This window comes from Apiospora kogelbergensis (assembly GCF_038363985.1).
Source record: "Apiospora kogelbergensis strain CBS 113332 chromosome Unknown utg000003l_segment0_segment0, whole genome shotgun sequence".
Classification (NCBI taxonomy): domain Eukaryota; kingdom Fungi; phylum Ascomycota; class Sordariomycetes; order Amphisphaeriales; family Apiosporaceae; genus Apiospora; species Apiospora kogelbergensis.
In genome coordinates, this window is record NW_027117420.1 from 2404712 (window position 1) to 2427687 (window position 22976).

Sequence of the window (22976 nt, forward strand, 5' to 3'; positions counted from 1 at the left end):
CGTCGTTAGAACTACCCTATAGACATAAAGAACTGGATGAACTTTGTATTCAGTGCTTGCTCCAAGAAACACCCCTCAACACCCTCAAACCGGCATACCCACCCGCTTCGCCAGACTATCGAACCTATTTGACCATTATCAGGCTACCTTGAAGATATGCCCTTCATATGCGCCCAAGTTCAGGCTATGGCTAGGTCTCATGAGAAACGTGAACATAACTACCACATATGAAGCAAAGTGTTTTGAAAACGTGGCATATATTTGATAGTTGGCCAGCGAGAGCGCCGTGAGTGAGTCTGGATAAAAAGTGTTTCTCGAGTGATGTATGTAAAGTGTTGCTTCACCGAAGCCATACGAATTCATGTGCTTCTGCGTATGTTAGAATTATTAGCTTGCGTACTTGACAAAGGAAAATAAGCCAAATGTATATAAGAAGGAACGCCAGGAACGTCATTTTCGTCATCGTCGTCATGGAAAGCCTCCCTTCCTGTATGTATGCGTATACCAGCGAAGCTTCCCCAGTCCCACCCTTTCCCACCTACTATTACCTTACCGACCATGCCCCTGAGAGGGCGCAGTCCGCATCTCGGATGACGGTGTCGCATTTGCAGACGGCGTCGTTCTTACGGCCTCTTTCCGCCTTGTCCGCCACGCCGCCGCGAAGAAGGCCAGCGCGACGCAGATGCCCAGTCCGCCTAGCCCCAGTCCGAACCACTGCGCGGCGCGGATCCCCACGAGGGCGACGTCAGCGCTGCTGTCAGCGCCGCCACCGCTGCTAATATGGTTCTTGTGCATCTCGACCTCGATGGTGGCGGCGAAGCCCAACGCGGTGCTGATGCTGTAGTTGACAACGGTGACAACAAGGCTGGCGGCGATGCCCTGGTGCTCCTTGGCGACGCTGTTACTAAGCAAAAGCGAGGCGGCCGGGTTGCTCATGTCCATGCCAAAGGGCATGATTAGAGCTGACAGGAACGTGTTGGCCCAGTACGTTTGCCCGACGGGTGCCGTCGCCATGAACAGGCTACCCGCAGCGAAGGCACACATGCTGATGACCATGATCCAGTGGGGCCCCACGCGGGCCATGTACTTAGCAACAACGAGCGAGGCCAGCAGGCCCGTGACGGGGCCTGGAGCGAGGGATGCCGCCGTAAGCAGCGGGCTCCACCCGCGCAGGGTTTCGACCACTTGGATGTAGTAGAAGACCCAGATGGCGAAGCAGCCCCAGCCGGTGGCGACGCAGGCCAGCACGAAGTTGGTCTGGGACCGCATGGCGGCGACAGGCACGAGCGGGTGTATGGCATTCTTCTCGACGTACACAAAAACGCCGATGAGCAGCAGGCCGATGATAAGCATGAAGTAGGTGTAAGGCGTGGTCCACGACGCGATGGGAGCCTGGTTCCAGGCAAAATTGAACAGCACGAGCCCCGTGACGCCGCACAGCATCCCCGTGACGTCGAGCTGTGTCCAGAGGCTCTCCTTGTCGTTCTTCTTGGTCTGCTCCGTCGGTGGCAGCACGAACGCCGACACGAGCCCCAGGACCGCGCACACAATGCCCAAGACCCAGAAGGCCCAGGGCCAAGAGGCATATTCGGCCAGGACCGCTGCCATGACGCCACCCACGACAAATCCGAAGGGGGCCGCGGCGCCGAAGAGACTCATGACCAGGGCCTTGCGGCGGCCGGGGGTGTAGGCGCGCCCGAGCATGGCCTGGCCGTTAGGAACGAGGAGCGCGGGACCAATTCCCCTGCATGGCGCGGCATATATCGAAGTAGACGACGCCGTTGGCGCTGGTACGAGTCTCTATGATCTCGCCGAAGCCGACCATGACGCTCCATACGGCGAACCAGGCGAACCCGATGATGAAGATTTTTTGTGGCCGTACAGGTCGCCTAACCGCCCGGCGGGCAGCACGAAGGTGCCTGACGTCAGCGCGTAGGCCGCCGAGAACCAGGCCAGGTCGGCAGGCGAGGAGAGGCCGAACGTGGCGCCGATGACGGTGGCGGGGATCATGGCTTGGGCCACGCCCGAAAGCATAAGGGCCTCTGTCGTAAGACAAAAAACCACAAGTTAGTATAGAGTTCCATAACTTAAGTTGTGGGGGGGTGGTGCGTCTTGTTTGCGGCCAATCGGGATAAGAGCCACAGAGTGCCTCCTCCCGAGCTCAAAGTGTGAATTGCTTCATCAGCCGGGCTAGCCTTTTTAATCGGGATGCGGGAAGAGCGGTGTCGGATGCCGTTGCTCAGGCGAGCTTGTGAGCACATTGGTTTCACTTACGAGCAGTAGCAATAAGCAGAAAGAAAAGGATCTCATGGGTTATTCCCATGTCTGGACCCTCGGGGCTCCCCTTGCTCCGCTTCCGAAGCGTTCGTCGCCGTTTCGCGCTTTCACGTTCTAGGCCGGAGCCGTGACGCACATAAGTGTGGCCTCCCAACTCGATAGCGTCGGGTGATGATGACGAAGCATCGTCCTCGGTCTCTCCTGAGCCCGAGATGCGGCGCATCTGGCCCACGTAGCCGGCGTTCTTCATCTGGTTCGCAGCTTCGAGCAGGTCGATGGATACGGCCGAGTGGCGGTGCGGCTTTTCGGTGCCTGAGGAGCTTGAGGGGGGCGTGTAGCCGTCTCCCGAGTGCTGCGGCTCCTCGTGCATCTGGTAAACATCACGTAGGATGCTGGTGCGTCGGGAGTGGCTGATACGACTGCCGTTGTATTCTCGGTAAGAACTCATACGGCGTTGGAGAGGGGCATCGAGAGTAGCAACGCTATCCCAACAGGTCTCCCTATACGAGAGCGGGCGTTGTCGTCGAGGGGATAGCTCGAGTGCAGCGTAGCTCGGTAAGTGACATGATACCGGTCGCCCGCGGAGCCTCCGGGAAGAACTGCTTAAAAGCGTGGGCGTCGATTCCGCCGCTCTTGCCCAATAGTCGTGATGTGTCATAGCACTGGTGTTGATGACTATGTCGCTTAGCTCTGAATCGCTTTGCTCCATCTGCTCGTCCGACATGGTCCTGCGCATGGAGTTCGGCCTGGGAGGGAAGAAGTCAGGAGAAATCAAAGAGCGAGGCGAGATGGGTTCGACTGCAGCTGCTAGATGCCGAGGGTTGTTCGAGTTGAGGGAGTCCAGAGATGGCTTCCGGATCACCAGCGGGTTTATTTGAGGAATTGGAGATGCGTCATGGAACTCCTGTGAGTATGTTGACCCGGATGTCTCTTCCAAAGATGATTCGGTGTCCGTGTGCGGTGCTTCATCGACATGCTGAAATCGTGCCGGGTCCCCATGCAGGCTTTGCTGGTGCTGTGGACGATGGCTTTGAATGGATTGGATGACGGCGTTGATAGTTTCCTGCGCCCTTGCTATCTCCTCCATTGACATCTGCCGGCTAACCTCATCACTCGAACTGTTGGAGAAAGAATTCGAGGAGCCTTGAGAGCCTTTGGGTGCTTCATTGTCGCTATCGTGCATCGCGGCTAGCGTGCTTACACGATGTGCAGAAGAGAAAGCCAGCGTAGAGTCTGGATCCCGGATCCTTTGCCGGATGCAAGAAACCAGTACCAATCCCCCAGTCCAGGAAAATGAGGCCAACAATACGTTACGCAAAAGTCGGTATAAGTTTGTGGCTTAGGCTGAGTGAGAATAGAACGAGCGAAAAGTTGACCTGCTGATCCAAGTACTAGAGTGAGAGGGGGAGCAAGAGACCAAGTAGGTATATTAACTAACCTGACAGCAGCAGAAACTTGGGGCAGAAGAAGGCTTGATTGGAAGACAGTTAGGCTCAAAGGGGCAGAAGGACGAGTAGATGAAGCAAGACCCCGTATCCCCGAGTGTTGAGGACAAGTTGGGCGGCGAGACAACTCTTCCGGAACCGACCTCGGATCAAGGCTTGGAGGCTTTCACGCCAACGAAGTAATACAGGCAAGAAGTTTGGCTGCGCATGTGCATGCCCTTGGAATACTGTGAGACGCGGGCTGGCTGCTCTTGGACAACGTCACCGGAAGGTAAGGGTCTTGACCGGCATGAAGCATATATGACTGGATAAGCTTTTAGTCCGTGTCGGCGCGAGCGGAAGAGGGGGAGAGACGCTGAAAGCAAGCAAAGCGCCAAAAGCCAGGAGAAGTCCAGGCAGAATAGCATCTTGCACGAGCCAGCATTAGTCGATAGTCCTTGGCTGAATCGGAGACAGGCCGATATGGTCTCGAGGTCAGCACAGCATGTCTCGCAGTGATGCGGTATTTGCCATTCCATGAGCAAGTCTCCGCTGCTCCTTGGCCTAATGGGCCACAGCAAAAAGCACAACGGTGTGCGAGCTGGCTGCTGCCTCCTCGTAGCCAAGACTAGCTAAGGCTCTGCTGTGGCGAACGCACCGACGGAGCGATTTGTGTCAACTGCTCATGACAGTCGGAAAACAGACTGGGTGGTGGCAGTAAGACCTCCGCCAATGCCCGCCCTGCTCGGATGGGTGTGGGGGGAGACTATGCAGACGCGCTGTAATGAACATGGCCATACGATGAGACATCTTGCTTAGGTTGACTAGAATCCCCGTATGCACAGTTTCCAGAGGTTCCGAGGTTGTTGGGGCCCATACCTAGCTACAGCGTCACAAATCACGCGTCAGCTCGATCGCAAGTAGATGAAGACGCTGGGTTGGCCTACCAAATGCGGAAATCCCGAGTGGCTACGGAAGAGTAGGCTACCCTGATGCTTCTCGTGCAGTTCAGACACCAGATCCTATTTCGTGTCTCCTCTATTCATTTTTGGGTACTGCTCAGGGGGCACGTTGTGGGACGCGGCCCCCCATCCAATGAGTGAGACATCATCTGCCCGTCTCGGGTCAAATCAAAATCTTATATTGGCAACCACTGGCTTCTACTCGCAAAAGGCAGTGAATCAACGATCAAGTCCTGCAGAAACTATCGTTCCGGCTCACCTGATCTCGCATCAGCCGTGTTGGCCCTGTTGGGTATGAAAGTGTCCAGAAACATTGCGATCGTGACCCTAACCCAGTGATTGGGGTTACGAAACAGGGTTATAGACGACTCAGCCCAGACTTGACGATCTGAAGAGCGCCAATCACATTGCCATAAGCAATCAGAAAGCCAATCAATCAACAATGACCAGTACCTACCTAGCTCAACCAAAACAGACCCAAATATGCAAGGGGGAGAACGTTGCATATCAATATATGGACTCCGCCGCATATCCCAAGAACAATGTCGAGCCTGCTAAAGATAGAAATAGGCTAAACAGGGTAAGGACAAGATGATCGCACATCGGGTGACTTATGCTTGCCAAGGATTTCAACCGATATCTACTCCTGTACAGCATGGCTGACATAAACACTGATCCCGCAATCAGCTATGAATAAGGAGCAGTCGCTACCGGCCCTATCAATCGGCTAACGGTGAGCACCTCATCTCGCCGAAGCTCCGATCTTCCTCGGACGTCGGATCCATTCGGTTGCCGCAGTGAGACACAGTTGTGGGCTTGCTTAATCTTCTGAGGCCCGCCCACATGACAACAGCTGGCTCGTGCTAACCGATTTGGCACGGCATCACCTCAATGTATGTAACGAGTCACTGTATACAGGCCAATAAGTAATATAATAATTCACTGTCCAGCTGATCACTTGATGACTGGGCACTACTGTGAAGCATGTTCAGATAACAAGGCTGTGCGACGGACCCGCCGACACCAAACAAGGACGCCATGCTCGTCAATATTAAGGTACAATGTCTAAATCCTCTGGTGTTCTGCTATGCCCGCCGTCGTAGCGTAGCCTCTGAAAACAACATTCCCCCAAGAATCGAGAGTTCATAGGATTGTCCCTGCCCTAGCATTCATATGTGTCTGTTGAAATTGCTTTAAAAGCTTGACCACACCCGGTCCATCTTCCCCGTCGGTTGCTACGGCGCTGTTCTCACGACTGAGACCCCGTCGTGGCGAATCTTCCCATGTCGACTCACCCAGACGGGCCACGCTCTCTTCCACATCTTCCTCGCCGAAAGCCGTTCCGTTCCGCTGCAGAGTACTTACTGCGGCGCGGCCATCGTTTGTGGACTCTTCGGTGATCCCTCCTTCGCCGATGTAGGGAGCACGCTGCTGGCGTGGCCGCTGATGGGCCCGGGTTGTTACAAAGGACGAAGAGGGCTGGTTATGCGGGTCAAGCAACATGGATGCCATTGGCGATGGTTGCGGTAACGCTGGCCCGAAACGAGGTGTTTTGCCTGCTTGATGCGAATTGTGAGGTGCACGACTGCGCGACATGTCGGCCCGCCCCAAACGTGAAGCTCGCATATCAGCAGCAAGGGTCGGGGAATTCAGTCCCGGAAACGCAGGCGGTGGATGAAATTGATGCCTGCCAGCAGGTCCTATGGGGTGGTTGCCAGGCAAACCACTCCTTGGGTTATAGACGTAATTGTCCAGGAATCCGATCATAGATGCTTGCATCTTCCCATGTTTAGTGGCATAGTAGTCTTCGCGTGCATCATTGGGCTTAGCACCCTGCTTTTTTGTGTTGTAAGGGTCCTTTTGGAAATCGAACACAGCGAAAGAGCAGACGTAGCCGAGACCGTCAACGTGAATTGTAAACTCCCTGAAGAAGTCAACGATTTGGTCAGAGCACTTGGGCAAGCTGAAGAAGAGGACCAGGGGTGTCAGAAGCACGCCAAGAATCCCCTCCAAAAAGATCACGACTTTCGGTTTGTAGAGTTCTGCAAACTCGGCTTTGACATCGTAGCTGTGAAGTCGACCTCTCCAATGATCGGGTTCGTACCGTGTGTGAACGATGACACTCTCCATGGCATACTCTGGATCAAAGACATCGTTCTCCTCCGATATCATGCCATTGGCCAGTGCCCAGGTAGTAGTGCAGATGGCCAGGAATCCAAGAGCGTTCATTCCTGGAAAAATGTCGAAGTCGACAAACATCTCAGGGTCAGAGAACCCCACAATCGCGATAATTGCGATAAGTGCTCCAGCGAAGAACCTGACTGCTTTTGCGCCCGATTCCGTCTTTTTCTTGGGGAATTGGTCCATATAATGTTTCGCGAAGGGATAAGATAAGTTTGTCCGCTCCTTGAAATGGTGAGGAAGTTCATTGAACTCTCGGAACTTCCACTCCGCTAGGGGAGTGTACTGTCGGACACCGAAGAATGACGCATTCGTCTTGAATTCCTGCAACGCAGTCAGCAGTGCAGGGCAGTGCAATGAGAGGGAGCAGACAGACGAACATTGTAGTATGTAAAAACGAAGTCAATTAGTAGAAACATGGCGACGAAGGGCGAGAATATCAGATTCATTGTTGCCGCAAACGCGAACCTAACCCTCAAGTCTCGACCCAGCTGCCCGCGATTTTCGGATCTCAATATCCGGGGGCGGACCTGGTTGTTCTCGTCAAAAACCAAGCCCAGGATGCTGAAATGCAGTGTCCATAGAAGAGTCTGGGAGAAAAAAAGTCGGTTGCGCAAGAATGGAATGGGAACGGTGAAGTCCAGGACGTCCTTATTGAATAATGCTATGATATAGTTCTCCCGTCTCATCAATCTGTTGGCGATGTCCATGGCATCGAGTCGCTCCTTCGATTGACTGACCATGTGAGGACCAAGCTGCTGGGACAAATAACGTCGTTGAGAGGGTGTGATGTTGCTAGCCGTCTTTACGTTTTGGTCCCGGAGGCCGGTTATTCTCGACACGATATCCTGCCATGATACGGTCTGCATGTCTTCCTCTGGGATCTCCAATAGATATGTGTAGTAGTCCCGGATATGCATGAGGCGGGGAATGTCGAGAGCGAATTGGATCGTCTGCCAGATCACGTAGAAACTGCACAACCACAAGCCCAAATTCCAAATGCCCCACATGTTCTTGGTGCATTTGGGGACCATCACCTGGGACAAACTCTTGCTATCGCGGATCTTGGAGAAGTCGATACATTGGCTAAGTAACGTTAAGAGAATAGCCATGAATACGATCTTGCTGTGGCCATGGTTAACAAAAAAACTCGTCGGCTTCCCTACGCGGCAAAAACACGAGGCTTACAGTAGATGCAATACCCGATCCAGCAGAATGCACCACATTCCAGCGCCTAAATAGTAGTTGTAGACCTCGCCGATGAAGATGTCAAGATTTTGGACATTAGCCCATCTGTACATAGCTTTATCTCGAGGATTAATGTGTAAGCCGCCCCGTCTGGCCGGGATGCCGTTGGGTTGTAGGCCGTTTGGAGGGCGACCGTATCCGTCGTCGGGATGCAAGGGCTGCTGAACTTGAGCAGTTTCCCACTGCGCCCTACTCCGTCGGCTAGAAGGGCCTGGGGTGGCGGCCTGTCTGGATGTTTCGGCGCCCGTCCGCCGGGGATTGCTGTTCGTGACTGGAGCTGAGCTGTGAGGTTCTACCAACAGTGATGCAGGCACTTCATTGTCTCCGTCATCGTCGACAGATAACCACCTTGTTCCTGCATCATGCTTATGTAGCCTGCTTGGTGTGCCGCGAGCGTCACGAGCGGGGGGGTATCGCGCTGCCGCTGGAGATCCTACTGTCTTCCAAGCCGAACCCTCTGGCACTCTGGAGATCATCGTCGCGAAAATCGTGATTGAGGTTTTCCTCGTCAAGGGCAAGGCCCGCGCGGTTCTCGATATCGATATCGTGGTCATCGGGGATTTGGTCATAGTAGGCTCGGTCGTCCTTGCCGGGGACGAAACGGGAGAATAAGTTGCCAGCCATCTCGTCAGTTTATCAGAGACCAAATGGCCAGAATTAGTAAAGCCAAAGTAGTCGCCGTCTCGAGATAGCAGGGCTGGATGAAGAAGAAAAGAAAGGTCGCGGTGAACCACGGAGGGTTGGAGGGTTGATGGTGTGTCAAGGCCCCCCGACTGCTTTCGCCCTAGGTTTCCTCAAGGCTTCTTCATACCATAATGATGGGAGCTATTTTGCGAACAGAGACGAACAAACAGTCCAAAAAGGGTTGTGACAGTTTGCGGACCACGAGCTATTGTCCTGGGGCACAATCAGCTGCTGCATTCCGCCTTATCGATGATGGGCGATCAGCTGGACGCCGCTAATGGCCAATTACCAGAGGCAACCGCGCACCGCGTGCTGCGTGCCTACGTCAATTAGCCTCTTGGGCTTTGGGGAGCTGGTGTCGTCATTGCCAGCTGTCAATGTCAGCCTGCGCTTCGAGGTAACCAAACAGTTTACCCAAACAAGGCGCTTGCAAAAGGCGTCGACCTCAATATGCCTCGGTGGGCGGGGTTGTCGTATTCATGCTAGTAACCAACCCAGCGTGCTTAGTTCTATGTATACCATACATATATTACTCTCTCACCGCTCACGAGATGGATAGATGTTGGAGTGATTCCCGTCGGGTTGCCACGATGGAATTTCATAATGGCATTCCCGCCAGCTGGTGCTCCGCCGCCAATGCAGGGAGGGGCTCCTGCAAGTACCCTTGTACAGGCTGTGTCGCCCAAAAAGAAGGGACTAGTATCCAGACAGTTGGCGGGAAGGCAGGAAGCTATTGTCAAGACGCTATTGATCGTGCTCATCCACAAAAGCCCATAAGGATATAAGGATAATCACAAAACCACGGCTTGTGCAGCCGACACAAAGACTCGCTCGGGATCGACACGGAATTGGCAGCCGCACTCTTCCGAACGTTCGGTTCAAATCGCGCATTCCGCTTGTTTGCCCCAAGCATGGCGTCCAATGGCGCAGCCAGTCTGCCACTTCCCCCAAGAGACGGTTCACGTTCCGGGTCGGTGTCCCCTGGCACGCCGCCCATCTCCGGACTGGCCCCGAGGTCCAGCAATCCGCTCATCTCTAAAGTCACCACTGTTTTGTCAACTTCATATGCCGATGCTGAGTTCCGCGATGCCCTCGGCCTCCTGGACCAACGTGGCATCGGCAATGCGGCCGAGACCCGTCGCCAGCTACGCCTAGATGTCCAAAACGAGGTCATTGAGAGCAATGGGGAGATCATCACCGAGTTCGGTCGCGTCGCCGAGCAGTTGCGCCGGATCGGGCATACCATCGATAAGCTCAACAAGAACTACCGGGAAATGAAGAGTCACGTCATTGCGGCGCACTTGGCTACTTCTACCACGCTAGAAGAGGCGTCTTCCCTGATGAACCAGAGGCGAGAGGTCGAGACCAAGCAGCAATTTCTCAAGGCGTTTCAGGAGCACTTCGTCCTAACGGAAGATGAGGTCGCCGCTCTGACATTGAATTCGGAGCCTGTCGATGACCGGTTCTTCCGTGCCTTAACAAAGGCCAAAAAGATCCTCAACGACTGCGAAGTACTTCTAGGTTTCGAAAACCAGACCCTTGGGCTCGATGTTATGGAGCGGACGACCAAGAACTTGAACCAAGCATTCCAGAAGCTGTATCGCTGGATCCAAAAGGAGTTCAAGACACTTAACCTGGAAAGCCCTCAAATCAACTCTTCGGTACGACGTGCACTACGCGTCCTTGCTGAACGACCTTCTTTGTTCCAAAATTGTTTAGATTTCTTCGCCGAAGCCAGAGAGCAGATTCTGTCGGATGCCTTCTACCTGGCATTAACGGGCACATCGGCCACAGGGCGGGAAGACCACTCGGTCAAGCCGATTGAGCTGGTTGCACATGACCCTCTACGCTACGTCGGTGACATGCTCGCATGGCAGCATTCGGCTGCTGTGAGCGAACGTGAAGCACTCGAGGTCTTTTTCGTGTCAGAAGGAGGCGAAGTCATCAAGGGTATCGAAGAAGGACGGGAAAATGAACTTTGGCGGCTGATGTCGGACGAGGCTGATGGTGTCACGCCCGATTTTGACCCGGTCAAGGCACTCAACGATCTGGTAGACCGGGATGTCGCAGGCGCGGCGCGTATCCTGCGACAGCGAGTCGAGCAGGTGATCCAGACCAATGAGGACACCATCCTAGCCTACAAGATGTCGAACTTGTTGAATTTCTATCGAATGACGTTCTCGAAGCTCCTAGGGCCGCAGTCCGTTCTTCTCGACTCGATGACAAATCTTGAGGCAGAAGCGCTCCGCCAATTCCGTTCCTTAATGCGGGACCACATCGCGACGTTGCAGAGCGAATTCCAGCACACCCCATCTGATTTTGGTCCGCCGGATTTCTTGCAGGACTCATTGAAACAATTGACATCAATCATGAAGACCTACGAGACGTCACTATCGTCTTTGGGCGACCGAGAAGTAGAATTCGAACCTATTCTTGCAGAGTCCTTCGACCCATTCCTGGCTGGTTGTGAGAACATGGCGAAAAACATCCAACCTCCGTCAAGCTCGGTGTTCCTCGTCAATTGCTTGTTTGCTGCGAAGACCGCCCTCACGCCGTTCGATTTCACATCTCGCAAGATGGAACAGCTTCAGTCGACGATCGATCAGCACGCCGAGAGCCTCAGAAGCAGACAGTATTTGTATTTCCGAACCGAGTCAGGTCTTGATAGGCTGTTTGGCGCGCTAGAACCATTGCCAATCGCAGAGGCAGGTGTCGCGAAGATGCGCCTTCTTGAGGAGTTGCGGCCCGGTGCCCTGACGGCGGCCAGTCAGAACCTGGACGACTTCTTGCCGTCCGCGCTTATGGATGCCATGGAAAGGTTACGGCACCTGCAGGACTCCAAACTAGCGCGGGAGGTGACTGAGAATGCCGCCGAGACGTTCTGCGTCGACTTCGAGCACGTTGAGCAGCTGCTCATCCTCGCGGATAAACTGGCGGAACAGGAGTCAAGCCCCAGGAGGCAGAATGGCGAGGCCCTAGATGCACCTGGCTTCCGCGCTCTGTTCCCTCGAACTACAGGCGAAATACGTGTGTTATTATCGTAAGATAGAGAAACCAATGTAAAACCTCGGGCAATGCCACTACAAGATACCTATCCAAACTGCTTTTTTGGACTAGTGTGATAAGACTTGTGAGAAAAGTAACTTTTAGAGAGCCAGTCAGTCTTACCATGTCTTCTTGAGTAGATATGTGGGCAATACTGCTTGCGGACATGATATTCATTCTGGGTTTATCTCCTAGCTGAGGCTTTAGCAAGTCCCAGAAGCCAATCATCTTGCCAGACTCCTCCGAGTCGCCAAGCATATCCAACATAGACTCTTGCAGCACACCCCGGATCATCCACATCCCGTCTGATACGGTGTCTGGAGGCCACGGGTTGGTTTCTTCACGCATTATCCGCTTTCGCTGTAGATGATATTTATAGATATAATAATGGGGGGTTTGGGTAATAGACACCCTCTATGCAACCAATTCCACAGTGTCCGTGATGATTATGCTTCACTTTGGTACTAACTTTCATGACTACTGTCAACATGGAGCTTCCCATTCTGTTGATCAACACCAACTGGGGTGACATTTATATCATGATAGCAGTGAATAGAACGTTCGTCGTGTTAATCGATCTAGTGTGGCATCCTATATCGCTTTGGAAAAGAGACCAGCGATTAACTAAGACAAGTAACGTTACTCGGAACCGAAGGATGGATTCACTTACCGCTTTAAGCAAGGCGAGTTTGCCTGACGAATCACCAACAATCACCCGAGATGATGATCCGTCTTGGCAGCATGACAACCCCTGACCATAGCTGGTCCTACCAACTTAGCATCCATTAGTTATAAGGCACGCAGCACGTTTCTGTACATACCCACAGAAAACTTGTTATATCTAGTTGTTCTGATCATGTACGACGGATGGTAGAAGAACAATGTATTGTGACCCTCGAGGGGTGGCGACAACTGCATAAGCCCCAACAAGATAGGTCATCCCCATGTAACCATCCAGCCCGTCAGCAGCACCAATTGTCACTGATTTCGGTTCTCAAACACCCACGCAATCAAGGAGGCAGGCTATCTGCTGACACGACTATATTTTTTATCACTAAGTAGAGCATATATACCCTTCAATCTTCACTAAAATGCACAAACGGGTTCCCCAATCCCCTCATCAACCAAAAGCACTTCAGCCTGCAACCTGCAACTCCACCGAACTCCCATTACTGCTAATATGAAGTCATTGCGTATCTGGGTCTCAACCGTCCTCGTGGCGATCGGCGCTTCCTTGCCCCGTCTGGCCTTGGCCACATACCCCATAGCTGCGGCCCCGAGCCTGCAAGTCCCGGGGTGCCCCCAATTCGGCGTCGCCCACTTCAACAAGACGGTCCCGGACCAGCAGGACTTCCCCTACACCGAGGTGGCCCTGTGCTACAACTGGAACAACATAACCATGGCCTTTAGCGCCTGGAACGAGACCAGCTTTTACTTCGACCCGGCCCAGGGCACCAACGACGATATCTGGAAGTATGAGGTCATGGAGACCTTTGTCGCCCTCGGCGACGCTGACCCCCAGACTTACCTCGAGTTCGAGGTGAGCCCTAACAATGTGACCTTCAACGCTTTCATCTACAACCCCACTAAGGTCCGCGCCGAGAATGCCACTTTCGAACGCTTCTATATTAATAACACACTTGAGACGGGCTTCAACGCCTTCACCACACTCGACAAGAAGCAGAAGCTATGGAGCTCTACCATCAGCATCCCGCTCGGCCTCTTCAACATCGACAACGGCGCTGCTAAGGGCACCAAGTGGCGCATGAATTTCTTCCGCACCGTTGTGGACTCGGCGACTTTCCCCAATCAAACCTTGGGTGGTTGGAGCTCGCCGGACAAAGCGAGCTTCCACATCACGCCCTTCTTCGGACACGTGGAATTTACCTGAGGAAGCAGGAGGCGCAGAGGAGACAAGGGTCCAGGAAAGTCATTAACAGCAACGATGACATTGCACAAGATAATACGACCAAGGAATACAACAGAGAGTTTTCATACTAATAGTTGCGAGTACTATAGTTAGACGTTATTATACATTCATCAAGGAGATGCAATGACATGGATATGCATGAAAAGGGGCTTATCTCTACGTCAGGGAGGGACACACCCAAGTCCTACTAACTACCCTATTATAAGCTGGCCACCTTTTACTGGCTCATTAGAGCAGTGGTGTTAAAACCCACAAGAGATCTGGTGTTCAACAGAGACGAAGTCGATGAAACTGGTATGAACCGTGGGAATGTAGACGTTGAGCCTTGGCTGGTGTTTCGGGGGCCCGACTAGCTAATATACGTTGAAAGTTAGTTAGCTCCGCCCCCTCAAAAGGCCCATGAACCTGCCTGCTATTTCACTACTGTAGTGCCATTATGTCTATTCAATCGGCACTTCTTCCTAGCCAATAGACTTACAATTTCAGTCATGCCAAATAAGTGCCTTTTCCGAGAAAAAGTCCTTAGTCAGCGACCCAACACATGAATTTGCCCTCCGTTTGTCAAGGGCGCATCGCGCATCTCGAAACCTCATTGCCTACTAACGAACGCGACGTACTTGACAAAGCTCAGAGTGCGCGCAGGTGGACACTCTCTCAATCCAGCACAGAAGGACGAGCAGACCAGATCGAAAGAGCAACTCTTATCATGGACATTCCCCCTGCACGTACCAGCGCGTTCTCTGCCCCGCGAATCTAAATTCAACCATCAACTGCCATCCCATTCCGTCATACTGCAGCGACAGCGCGTTGGAAGCAAGACAGGGGAAAGGAAGGAAAGAAACCGACGTTTCGTCGCGCAATGTCGCTACACACTACTGTGGTGAACGCGCCGACCATCGGCAAGGTGCGCATCAGCAGCTGCAATCCCATCAACATCTTTGTCAATGGCGTTTATATGGGAGCCACGGGCAATGAGGAAAACCCGTCTCTCTGCGAAAACGCCCCACACGGCTCTTCGACCACAACGGTATGTGCAAACATGATTATGACCACGAGAACGAATTGCTGCACGACCGAACACATGTCGAAGTAAAACTAACCCGATCTGCAGCAATGGGCGCTCAAGGACGGCAGTCATCGTCGCATCAAACTCCCATCACCCGCTCCCAGGTCTTCAGGCTACAAACACAGAGCCTCTTCTGCATCCAGCCCGGCCGCCTCATCGTCTGGCTACAAGCGTTCATCAGCCGGTTCTGGGGATGAAGTAGTCTTCGCAAAAAAGCAGAAGACGGCCGACACCATCGTCCACGCCGGCATCAGCCCGCAGCCCACCCGGAGCACGCCCCAGAGCGGTAGTGGCGAGCTGCTGACCGACGGGCCCGATCTGAGCCGGATCAACCTCGAGGTCGGCGACGACGGGCTCGTACCCGTCTTTGACACGTGCGACGAGATTCGCCTCAAGATCAACGAACACATGAGGAGCACGCCGGGCCTGACTGCCGCCCAGTTCTGCCGCGACCTCTACGTGCACCTCCGCGGCACCAAGTTCACGGGGCTGCAGTCCAAGCAGCTCAATGACTTCAAGGCTAAGGAGGGTCCGAGGGCCGGCTGCTCGTCGTCGCTCTTCTACGCAGCGTATGTTTTCTTCGAGAAGCTGAGGATCGCCCAGGGTCAGCCCAAGAGCCGGCACCGTACCAACATGGAAACCATATGGGCCGATCAAGGTGGATTTGATCTGAAAAACGACGGCCGCCATGGGTAAGTCATTTATACCTTTAACAGGACAGCATAGCAGCAATAGTGACTGACGATGATTCCATGACAGACTCAACATACCAGCGGGCAAGACACCCGTCATGGACGAGTTCGGTCGTATCTACCTTCAGTGAAGCGATGCGATGCGGTAGTAAAGTGTATTTATATAGGTATGTAACAGTTAATGGCGGGAAACGTCGATTAGTAGAGAAAATATGTCTAAGGGCCATCGGAACATGGCGAATCGAAGTTTAGCATGGGCCCCAGCCTGGAACTACAAGTGTTGGGTAAGGTTATAATTTCCTCGCTATTGCTAATATCATCGCTCGGGAGGGTGGAATCCTTTAGGCTACCATTAGAAATATTACAATGCCCTTTCACATTCTATTGCTCTCAACCGATTGACGTCTGCCATAAGACGGGACAGTTAAGAACCCGCTCATCGGGGAAGCGTGCGAGGATCAGAGCCAGCGAGTCTTGATAGCTGCTACTTACTTATTCCATCTAACTCACTCGCACAGACGAAGGGGCTGCCAGTGAGATTCATGATGACCATATCCCGGATCAGCGCGGCATGCTGGACGCAGCTGATCCAGGCACAGGCGGCTTCGGGTGAAACGTGGCCGACAGCTGCCTAAGTTCGACCGTGGGCTTGTTTGGCTGGTATTTCGAGGATGGCTCACACACATGAGCTCCTCTCGGTGGCCCAGCGCCAGGGTCGTCGCTACGGTCGGGCTCCCCACACGGCAGAGACCCGCACTCCAAGCGGTGAGCGAACGGTGGTACTTCATTGCCGTCATTATCCTTATCATTATCCTTGCCTTTACTGTCTTTGCCGTTTCCGTTGCTCTCCCACGAGAAGTCCAGCGGTCCGGTGTCGAGATAGGCCTCGCGTGCCCGGCGAGTGGGTCCTCGTCCCCTGGATCTTGGGCCTGAGCCCGCGAACGAACCGCGTCGCAAACATATACCAAAATGCTGTTGATTTCATCGGTGGCGTCGGTCTCCTCGGTGCTAGAAACGTGAGCTACAAGAGAGTAGTAACGGCTGTTAAGCGCATTAATGTGACCCTTGCGGTGCCGTGACTGGGGTTGGGACAGCAACCGGCCGGTGGCGTACGAGACGCACGCGACGAGGCGCATCTGGTCCGTCGAGAGGCGAGCCTCAGACGCCGACGTGAACGTGGTATCCACACGACGTCAGGATCAGGGGGCTCACCAGCTTAAAGTCTGGGTCTCCGGCAAAGAGCCATCGACCACCAATCACTCTCAGGACCCCTTCCGCCTCTGCCCCTATTGTCAGGGGTGTGGGGTTTGTTACGTCCGCCATGAAAGGTGCAGACCCAGATAGAGGGATGCGTATTTGTACGGGACTGGGATTATGTATTCTGAGATGGCAGCAACACCAAAGTGTATGGCAATTGGTGACATGACGTTGCACGAGGGCATTTCAGTACAGTGCGGTGCAAATTCTGAGTGGATATATGGAGAAGACACCGTTGCTGGATATGTCAATTGTCTTCCTAAACATAGTCTATGTTGCTACCCAATCACGTCGAAAGAAACGAAGAGACAGCTTGGTACAGGATATTACCTCTGTTTTCTGCAAGAGAAAGAGACCCAAGGTTTAAACAGACATGTCTTTTGACTGCAGTTGCGCAGCCAGCCATGCTGCCCAGGAGCTGACCGGCCCCTACGGTGTTGGGACTCGAGTATATATTATCTACTGCCGAACTAGCAAAGGGACAACGAAATGTGTCAACCAAGGGCAACCATGTTCACATCTATGGCAAACTCTATTTTGCGTCTAGAATACAATGGGTATCATGGTTTTCCTTTACTCCTCTGGCCCATCCATTCCCGGTCCGGGACCTGCCTGGCGGCCCATCTGCCTTGCCTTGAGCATCTCGTCGCACAGCAGCAGATTCGATGCGATACTTGATGACGAGGCAACGCAGTTTCGCAGAACTCGGAATGAATCGAAGACACCCTCCAGCGTAGGATCCATCGGCTGCCCGGAGATGAGGTCTAGACCAACGACTTGACCATCAGCGTGTTCGTCTTGAAGAGCCGCCACTGTCACACATGTCCTTGTCAGTATACGTATCAAAATGGTTGTTTCAGTTGAATTAATTGGATAGTTGCACTTACGAGCATCCTGGATATCGTGGCCCGCATTGGCAGCCAGGGTCTTGGGAATAATAAGCATGGCATCAGCGAAAGCCTCAACACCCCACTTGGCCTTGCCCTTGACGGTCTTCTTGAAAGCGTCACTCTTCAGGTGAGCAGTAACGGCGACTTGGTAAGCACCGCCGCCGGGCACTACGCTCTTGTCCACGATCATGTTGTAGACACTGCGCAGGCCATCGCGGACAGCATCTGTAATCTGGGTGATGGTGTGTTGGTTGGGCCCCTTGATCATCAGGGTCACAGACTTGGGGGCCTTCACTTCCTCGATGAAGGTGTACTTCTCCTCGCCCAATTGTTGCTCGTAAACCAGGCCAGCCCAGCCGAGGACATCGGGCGTAAGGTCCTCGACACTGTTCTGAGCGGTCCCGCCGCAGATGAGCTGCAGGCGTTCCATGTTTCTCCGCTTGGCTCTTCGCAGGGCAAAGATACCATTCTTAGCCAACACGTCGAGGGACAGCGGGTCGATACCCTTCTGGTTGATGATGACGAAGCCCTTCTTGTCGTCGTTGCCACACACCTCCTTCTTCAGCTCCACAATCTTCTTCAGCTTAGCATCGACGAATCTACGCTCGCTCTCCACAAGCTTATCACGCTGGTCGGCGCTGGAGTAGAAGAAACCCGAGTTGATCTCCGACTTTTCGTACTCCAAGCTCACGTTGAGCGTCAGGATGAAGGCGTTCTCGACGCGCTTGGGCATGTCGGGGTGGCGGGCGCCGTGGTCTAGGGCAAGGCCGCGGATGAGCTGTGTGTCGGCGGCGGTGCGATGCTGCATCTTCATGATCTCGACCATGTGTAAATCGGGCTTAGCGGGGGCCTGATAGATGGACAGCACGGCGTCGACGATATCGGGGGTCAGCTTGGAGGCGAGGGTCGAGTTGAGCTTGGTTGAGAGCGAGGTGCGGGCAACGGAGAGGAGGAGCTCGCGGTCGACCTCCTTGGCAAGCTTGAACGAGTCGAGAAACCTGAGGGACTCGTTCTTGGCGATCTCAAAGCCCTCGGTGATGATGCGCGGGTGCAGTCCCTCGGCGATGTATCGGTCGGCCTGCTTCAGCAACTCGCCGACTAAGAGCACCACGGAAGTGGTGCCGTCGCCGCAGATGTCGTCTTGGGCGGTGGCAGCTCGGGCAATCATGACGGCAGTCGGGTTCTGGATTTGCATTTCTCGTAACAGAACGTTTCCGTCTTTGGTGAGTTTGATCTGGCCGGCGCCGTCAACCAACCTGGGGGTTGCGTTCAGTCAGCGAGTTCTTCACGACGAGCCGACAGCAGCAACAGCAATAGCAGCTGGTAGGACAGACTATAGCAAGCGAATAGAGGCACAGGGAGTACATACATCTTGATGGTACCCAGAGGGCCCAGGTTGGACTTGAGGACATCTTGAAGACCCTCTCCCGCACTGATGTTGACCTTCAAAGCCTCACCCCGCCGCTGTGATCCGCGAGGTTAGGTTAGCTTGAGGGGGGTCACATATGACAAACAATTCCAACGGTAGAGAAGTGTACGCACCCGAGACTCGGCCTTGGGGTTCAGAAGTTGGGCAGCAGACATGATGGGGGATCGGAATAGGCTGCTAGCTGTGTGGGTGGTGAAGCGGTGGGTGAAATGTTGTAGGATTGGTTTTCGTTATCCAGGACCCCGACTTATCATGATCATTTCTTAGCCTGACTGGAGCTGCTTGTCCCTCCAACTTTTTCCGCCCGCTTAGCCCAGCATGGTGTACCTGCAGGTCCCTCTAGCGCTGTCGGCCCGTCACCAGAGCTTTGACGGCTGGGATTGCAGAGGTACACGGCACACGTTGCCCCTCATCACCTCAACTCGCATAGGTGTCCAACTACTCCTGTAGAGTACAAATAAGTAGTCAATAACAATGTTCAAGGTTTTATGTTTAATTGTCAAAAGGTCAAAGGTCGAAGGTAGCTAGGTCTATTAACGATGTTTTTTTCCTTTCTTTTTCTTTCTTTCTCAATATTGCAGTTTCTGGGGGTCCAAGGGATTTGAGACGCATTAAGTAGGCAAAACTCGACGTCCACAGTTAGGCGGTCCAGTCTCACTCTATGCAAAGATGAGTACTGAAGTAATATATATTTTCCATCGCCGTCCCTGGCCGAGGTGATCAAAATAGCCATAGTAAAAAAACTTCCACTTTGACTTTTACGTCTCACAGCTCGTCACTAGTAACTGGCTGCTTTCCGCCTAGTATTATTTGCTCCCCGTCGTGTTCGAGTCCTGACATGGCCAACCCTTCTTTAGCACCTGAGACACCAAGGTAGTCATCGACGATTAGTCTGGCAACATTCTTGCCCATCAAAGCGCTTGTCTCCATGGTGGAGATGAAAGACTCCATGCCCGATGTGTAATATAAGCCCCTGCCGAGGATCGGGTCCTGGAAGGTGACCCGCGGCAACTTCTGCGGATAGGGATGAAACACAGCGGGGTGGTACCATGAGATCGGATTGACTATATTGAAGTCGGCATCCTTGTCGTTGATGGTCTTTACCGTTTTGCGGGCATAGGGCTGGGTGAGGACAAAGGTATCGGGCACATTGACGCCCAAAAGCGATGACAGGAAATCCGAAGTCACGGCCTCAGGTGAAAATATCTTGTAGACATACTCTTCTTTCCCCGACATCGGGTTAACGACCTTTTTGACCTGGGTAGCCGAGAAGAAGCCGGCCTTGCCAGCACCCGTAGCGCCGGGTTTGGCTTCATCGCCGTCAGCAAGAGTAGTCAGCACAGAATTGGGCACCGGTGATGCCGGGTCGAGGTTGAAGAATCGGGCACTGAATTGGAAAGGCGAGGAGAAGAGTGTCACATGTAGTTTAGCGTAAGGGACAGGCTCAATTGGGTGCTCGATCACTGTGCCCTCCTCTTCGATGTCGCTGAACTGCCATGGTGTCGCGATGACGACGTCGTCGAAGGCAACGGGCTGTTGCATGACCGTGCCGGCTGCTCCTGCTGTCGCCGAGCTGGGACCGGATGTCTTGATGATATACTTATAGATCGCCTCGCCGTTATCGCCGTGGATATCCTCCCGGGCGATTGATACAACGGTGGTGTTGAGGTTGAGGTGAGCCTTAGAGGCCTTTACCATGCTAGCAAAGATCCACCAATTACCTCCGAGGACGGATTTCGCCCCTTCGGCCGCCATAGAAACCTGGAACTTTTCAGTCATGGGGAGCCAAAAGGCATGAAGAGAGAAGGCATCTTACCATCGCACCCAACCCGTGTATGTAATCTAGGTTAGACATGTAGTTCACTCGTGAAGCGGCCTGCACAATGTCGTGCGCAAATGAGCCATCAAGCTTACTAGGGTTAGCAAAGAAGCCTACCAACAGGCTCGAACCCAGAAACATACCTTGCTTGCAGCCAAAAGCTGTCGACCCGTGACACCGGTCACCTTAACAAGACCAAGCTCAAAGGCCCGAGTGGTCAAAGATCGGAATGGGAAATAGGGCGCCTCATAAAGCTTCAAGAAGGCGCCGATGGTCTGCTGGACCAGGTCGTTCACGTAGTAGGGGGCAGTGCCATATTTCCAAACTAGCTTGGCCAAATTCCACCAACCCCACGATTCAGAGTCCTGGGTGTAGACGAAAGTGTCGCCATCCCAGACGCCCATGACCCCCTTCTCGTCAAGGCCGGGGTCGATGCGGACGAGATTAAAATCGTCGGTGGCATTCCATAGAATATGGTTGACCTTCACGAAGATGGAAGCCCCCAGTTCTACGGGTGAACCGGGATTTTCATGTGCATTTACCGTGAGTGTGCGACCACCGACCCGGCCGTTCTTCTCGAATATGGTAATATTGACAGCTATGCCCGCTTCCTCGGCATACTTGTGAAGGTGATAAGCCGTTGAAGCCCCGGCAGCTCCGGCACCTAAACCAGCTACGTATTAGCAAAGATAGTTGCACAATGAATGATAGTTGTAGTTCACTAAGAAGTGTGCAAGAACAGTGCGTGATGCAGGTGCAAAGTGTAAGAGGATTGTAGCGACCCGTAAGTCATTAGTTTATGTAGACAAATATGTACTAACCGATGACAGCGACTTGTTTCACGGGTTTGGCGGCAACGTCAGCTGCCAATGCAGGCGCAACTCCTGCTGCAGCCGCGAGAGCGCCAAGGGTGTGCAAAAGAATCATAGCAAAGTATAGCATCATTGAGTACTATGAATCTTATGCCTTATATAGCATGGGCTTTTGATGAAGTGTTGTGCGCTGGGAGAGAGAGTTGACGTGGGAAGGGACGGAATTGATGAATCGACTCTAGGGGATCCTGTCCTATCAACTGGAGGATTTGCCCTTGAAGCAGCGGGCCATGCGGTTGGTTGGTCCATTATTATGGACAGCTTACAGTAAGTAGTGTTGCAACAACCACTGGGCTTTTCGCCTTGTGAACCTGTGCCGTTTTTTATTCACGTCGCAGCAAACAATATGAGTTTATTCACAGTTACACCTAGCGTTACTCTTCCTCTTATCTTCGTCTTGGCCCTTTCTCGCGCGATGTAGGTTGGCGGCGATAGCTGGTGGTGCAATCTCGCACGTAGGTAGGTGTACGGGCCAGTACTACATATACAGCCATATGTGAGGTCCTGGGTTTCGATATTGACCTCTGATCCGCCCTGGCCAGGAAAGTAGAGGGATGCTAGTACACTGGAGAGAACAAGGGATCCCACCACAACGAACCTTGCTCTGGATTCCCCGTCAGACAAGCAAAGCAGCTGGCTTGATGATTGGTCGTCCAACAGTGGCGTCACTCGCTGACTGATAAGCAACAAGCAACAAGTAGGCAGATTCCCCCCATGTACATTATGCACATTATTGTACGGATCTAGTACGAAATATTAACCATGTAGGCACGCAGTATGGTCTGTAGGCTGCAGCCCATTCCAAGCCATCTGCCCTCTATGTAAGGCGAAACTTCGAAGGCCACCCCACCTGCCAAAAGCGTTTCGTTTCCAATGGGTGCCTATCAGCAGCCATCCTACTGGACATCCCACCACTCTCTCCCGCGCATTGCTATGACGTTAAGGTTCTGTCTTGTGACAATCCACGTCCATCAATCTGAAAGGCAGCACCCGACAGCCAGCAGACCACCGTGTCATAGCTTTCGTGCTGGGTGACGCACATTGTGTTGTCCGGTTCTTTGTCTTGACTCAACCGCCCTGCGTCCATGCCACCGTCGCATTCAAAATTGACGTGCGAGGCTTTGTGGATGCATCAGTCAATCAAAACAACCCAGGAAAACAAAAATCCCACGATAAACATCTGCCCCGCACCACCCAGTT

The 22976-nt window shown here is 53.2% G+C and overlaps 8 protein-coding genes across 8 annotated transcripts; 4 read left to right on the forward strand and 4 right to left on the reverse strand.

Moving 5' to 3' along the window:
* Positions 1-549: 549 nt before the first annotated feature.
* PG998_005549 (uncharacterized protein) lies at positions 550-3460 on the reverse strand (the record flags this gene model as incomplete). The annotated part of the gene is made up of 3 exons (XM_066872367.1): positions 550-1744; positions 1838-2042; positions 2275-3460. 3 exons carry the CDS (start codon positions 3458-3460, stop codon positions 550-552), a joined length of 2586 nt encoding a protein of 861 aa, XP_066732464.1.
* A 2346-nt stretch (positions 3461-5806) lies between these two features.
* Positions 5807-8716, reverse strand: PG998_005550 (uncharacterized protein; the record flags this gene model as incomplete). The annotated part of the gene is made up of 4 exons (XM_066872368.1): positions 5807-7168; positions 7225-7930; positions 8033-8447; positions 8530-8716. The coding sequence occupies 4 exons, from the start codon at positions 8714-8716 to the stop codon at positions 5807-5809; spliced, it is 2670 nt and encodes an 889-aa protein (XP_066732465.1).
* A 971-nt stretch (positions 8717-9687) lies between these two features.
* On the forward strand, positions 9688-11820 carry PG998_005551 (uncharacterized protein; the record flags this gene model as incomplete). The annotated part of the gene is made up of 1 exon (XM_066872369.1): positions 9688-11820. The coding sequence occupies one exon, from the start codon at positions 9688-9690 to the stop codon at positions 11818-11820; it is 2133 nt and encodes a 710-aa protein (XP_066732466.1).
* A 1181-nt stretch (positions 11821-13001) lies between these two features.
* Positions 13002-13712, forward strand: PG998_005552 (uncharacterized protein; the record flags this gene model as incomplete). Its single annotated transcript, XM_066872370.1, has 1 exon — positions 13002-13712. The coding sequence occupies one exon, from the start codon at positions 13002-13004 to the stop codon at positions 13710-13712; it is 711 nt and encodes a 236-aa protein (XP_066732467.1).
* Positions 13713-14610: 898 nt separating this feature from the next.
* Positions 14611-15640, forward strand: PG998_005553 (uncharacterized protein; the record flags this gene model as incomplete). The annotated part of the gene is made up of 3 exons (XM_066872371.1): positions 14611-14778; positions 14863-15509; positions 15577-15640. The coding sequence occupies 3 exons, from the start codon at positions 14611-14613 to the stop codon at positions 15638-15640; spliced, it is 879 nt and encodes a 292-aa protein (XP_066732468.1).
* Positions 15641-16180: 540 nt separating this feature from the next.
* PG998_005554 (uncharacterized protein) lies at positions 16181-16588 on the forward strand (the record flags this gene model as incomplete). The annotated part of the gene is made up of 2 exons (XM_066872372.1): positions 16181-16274; positions 16374-16588. 2 exons carry the CDS (start codon positions 16181-16183, stop codon positions 16586-16588), a joined length of 309 nt encoding a protein of 102 aa, XP_066732469.1.
* Positions 16589-17339: 751 nt separating this feature from the next.
* Positions 17340-19240, reverse strand: PG998_005555 (T-complex protein 1; the record flags this gene model as incomplete). Its single annotated transcript, XM_066872373.1, has 4 exons — positions 17340-17578; positions 17654-18912; positions 19026-19120; positions 19199-19240. 4 exons carry the CDS (start codon positions 19238-19240, stop codon positions 17340-17342), a joined length of 1635 nt encoding a protein of 544 aa, XP_066732470.1.
* Positions 19241-19850: 610 nt separating this feature from the next.
* On the reverse strand, positions 19851-21846 carry PG998_005556 (Farnesylcysteine lyase; the record flags this gene model as incomplete). The annotated part of the gene is made up of 4 exons (XM_066872374.1): positions 19851-20846; positions 20902-20994; positions 21048-21568; positions 21726-21846. 4 exons carry the CDS (start codon positions 21844-21846, stop codon positions 19851-19853), a joined length of 1731 nt encoding a protein of 576 aa, XP_066732471.1.
* Positions 21847-22976: the final 1130 nt, after the last annotated feature.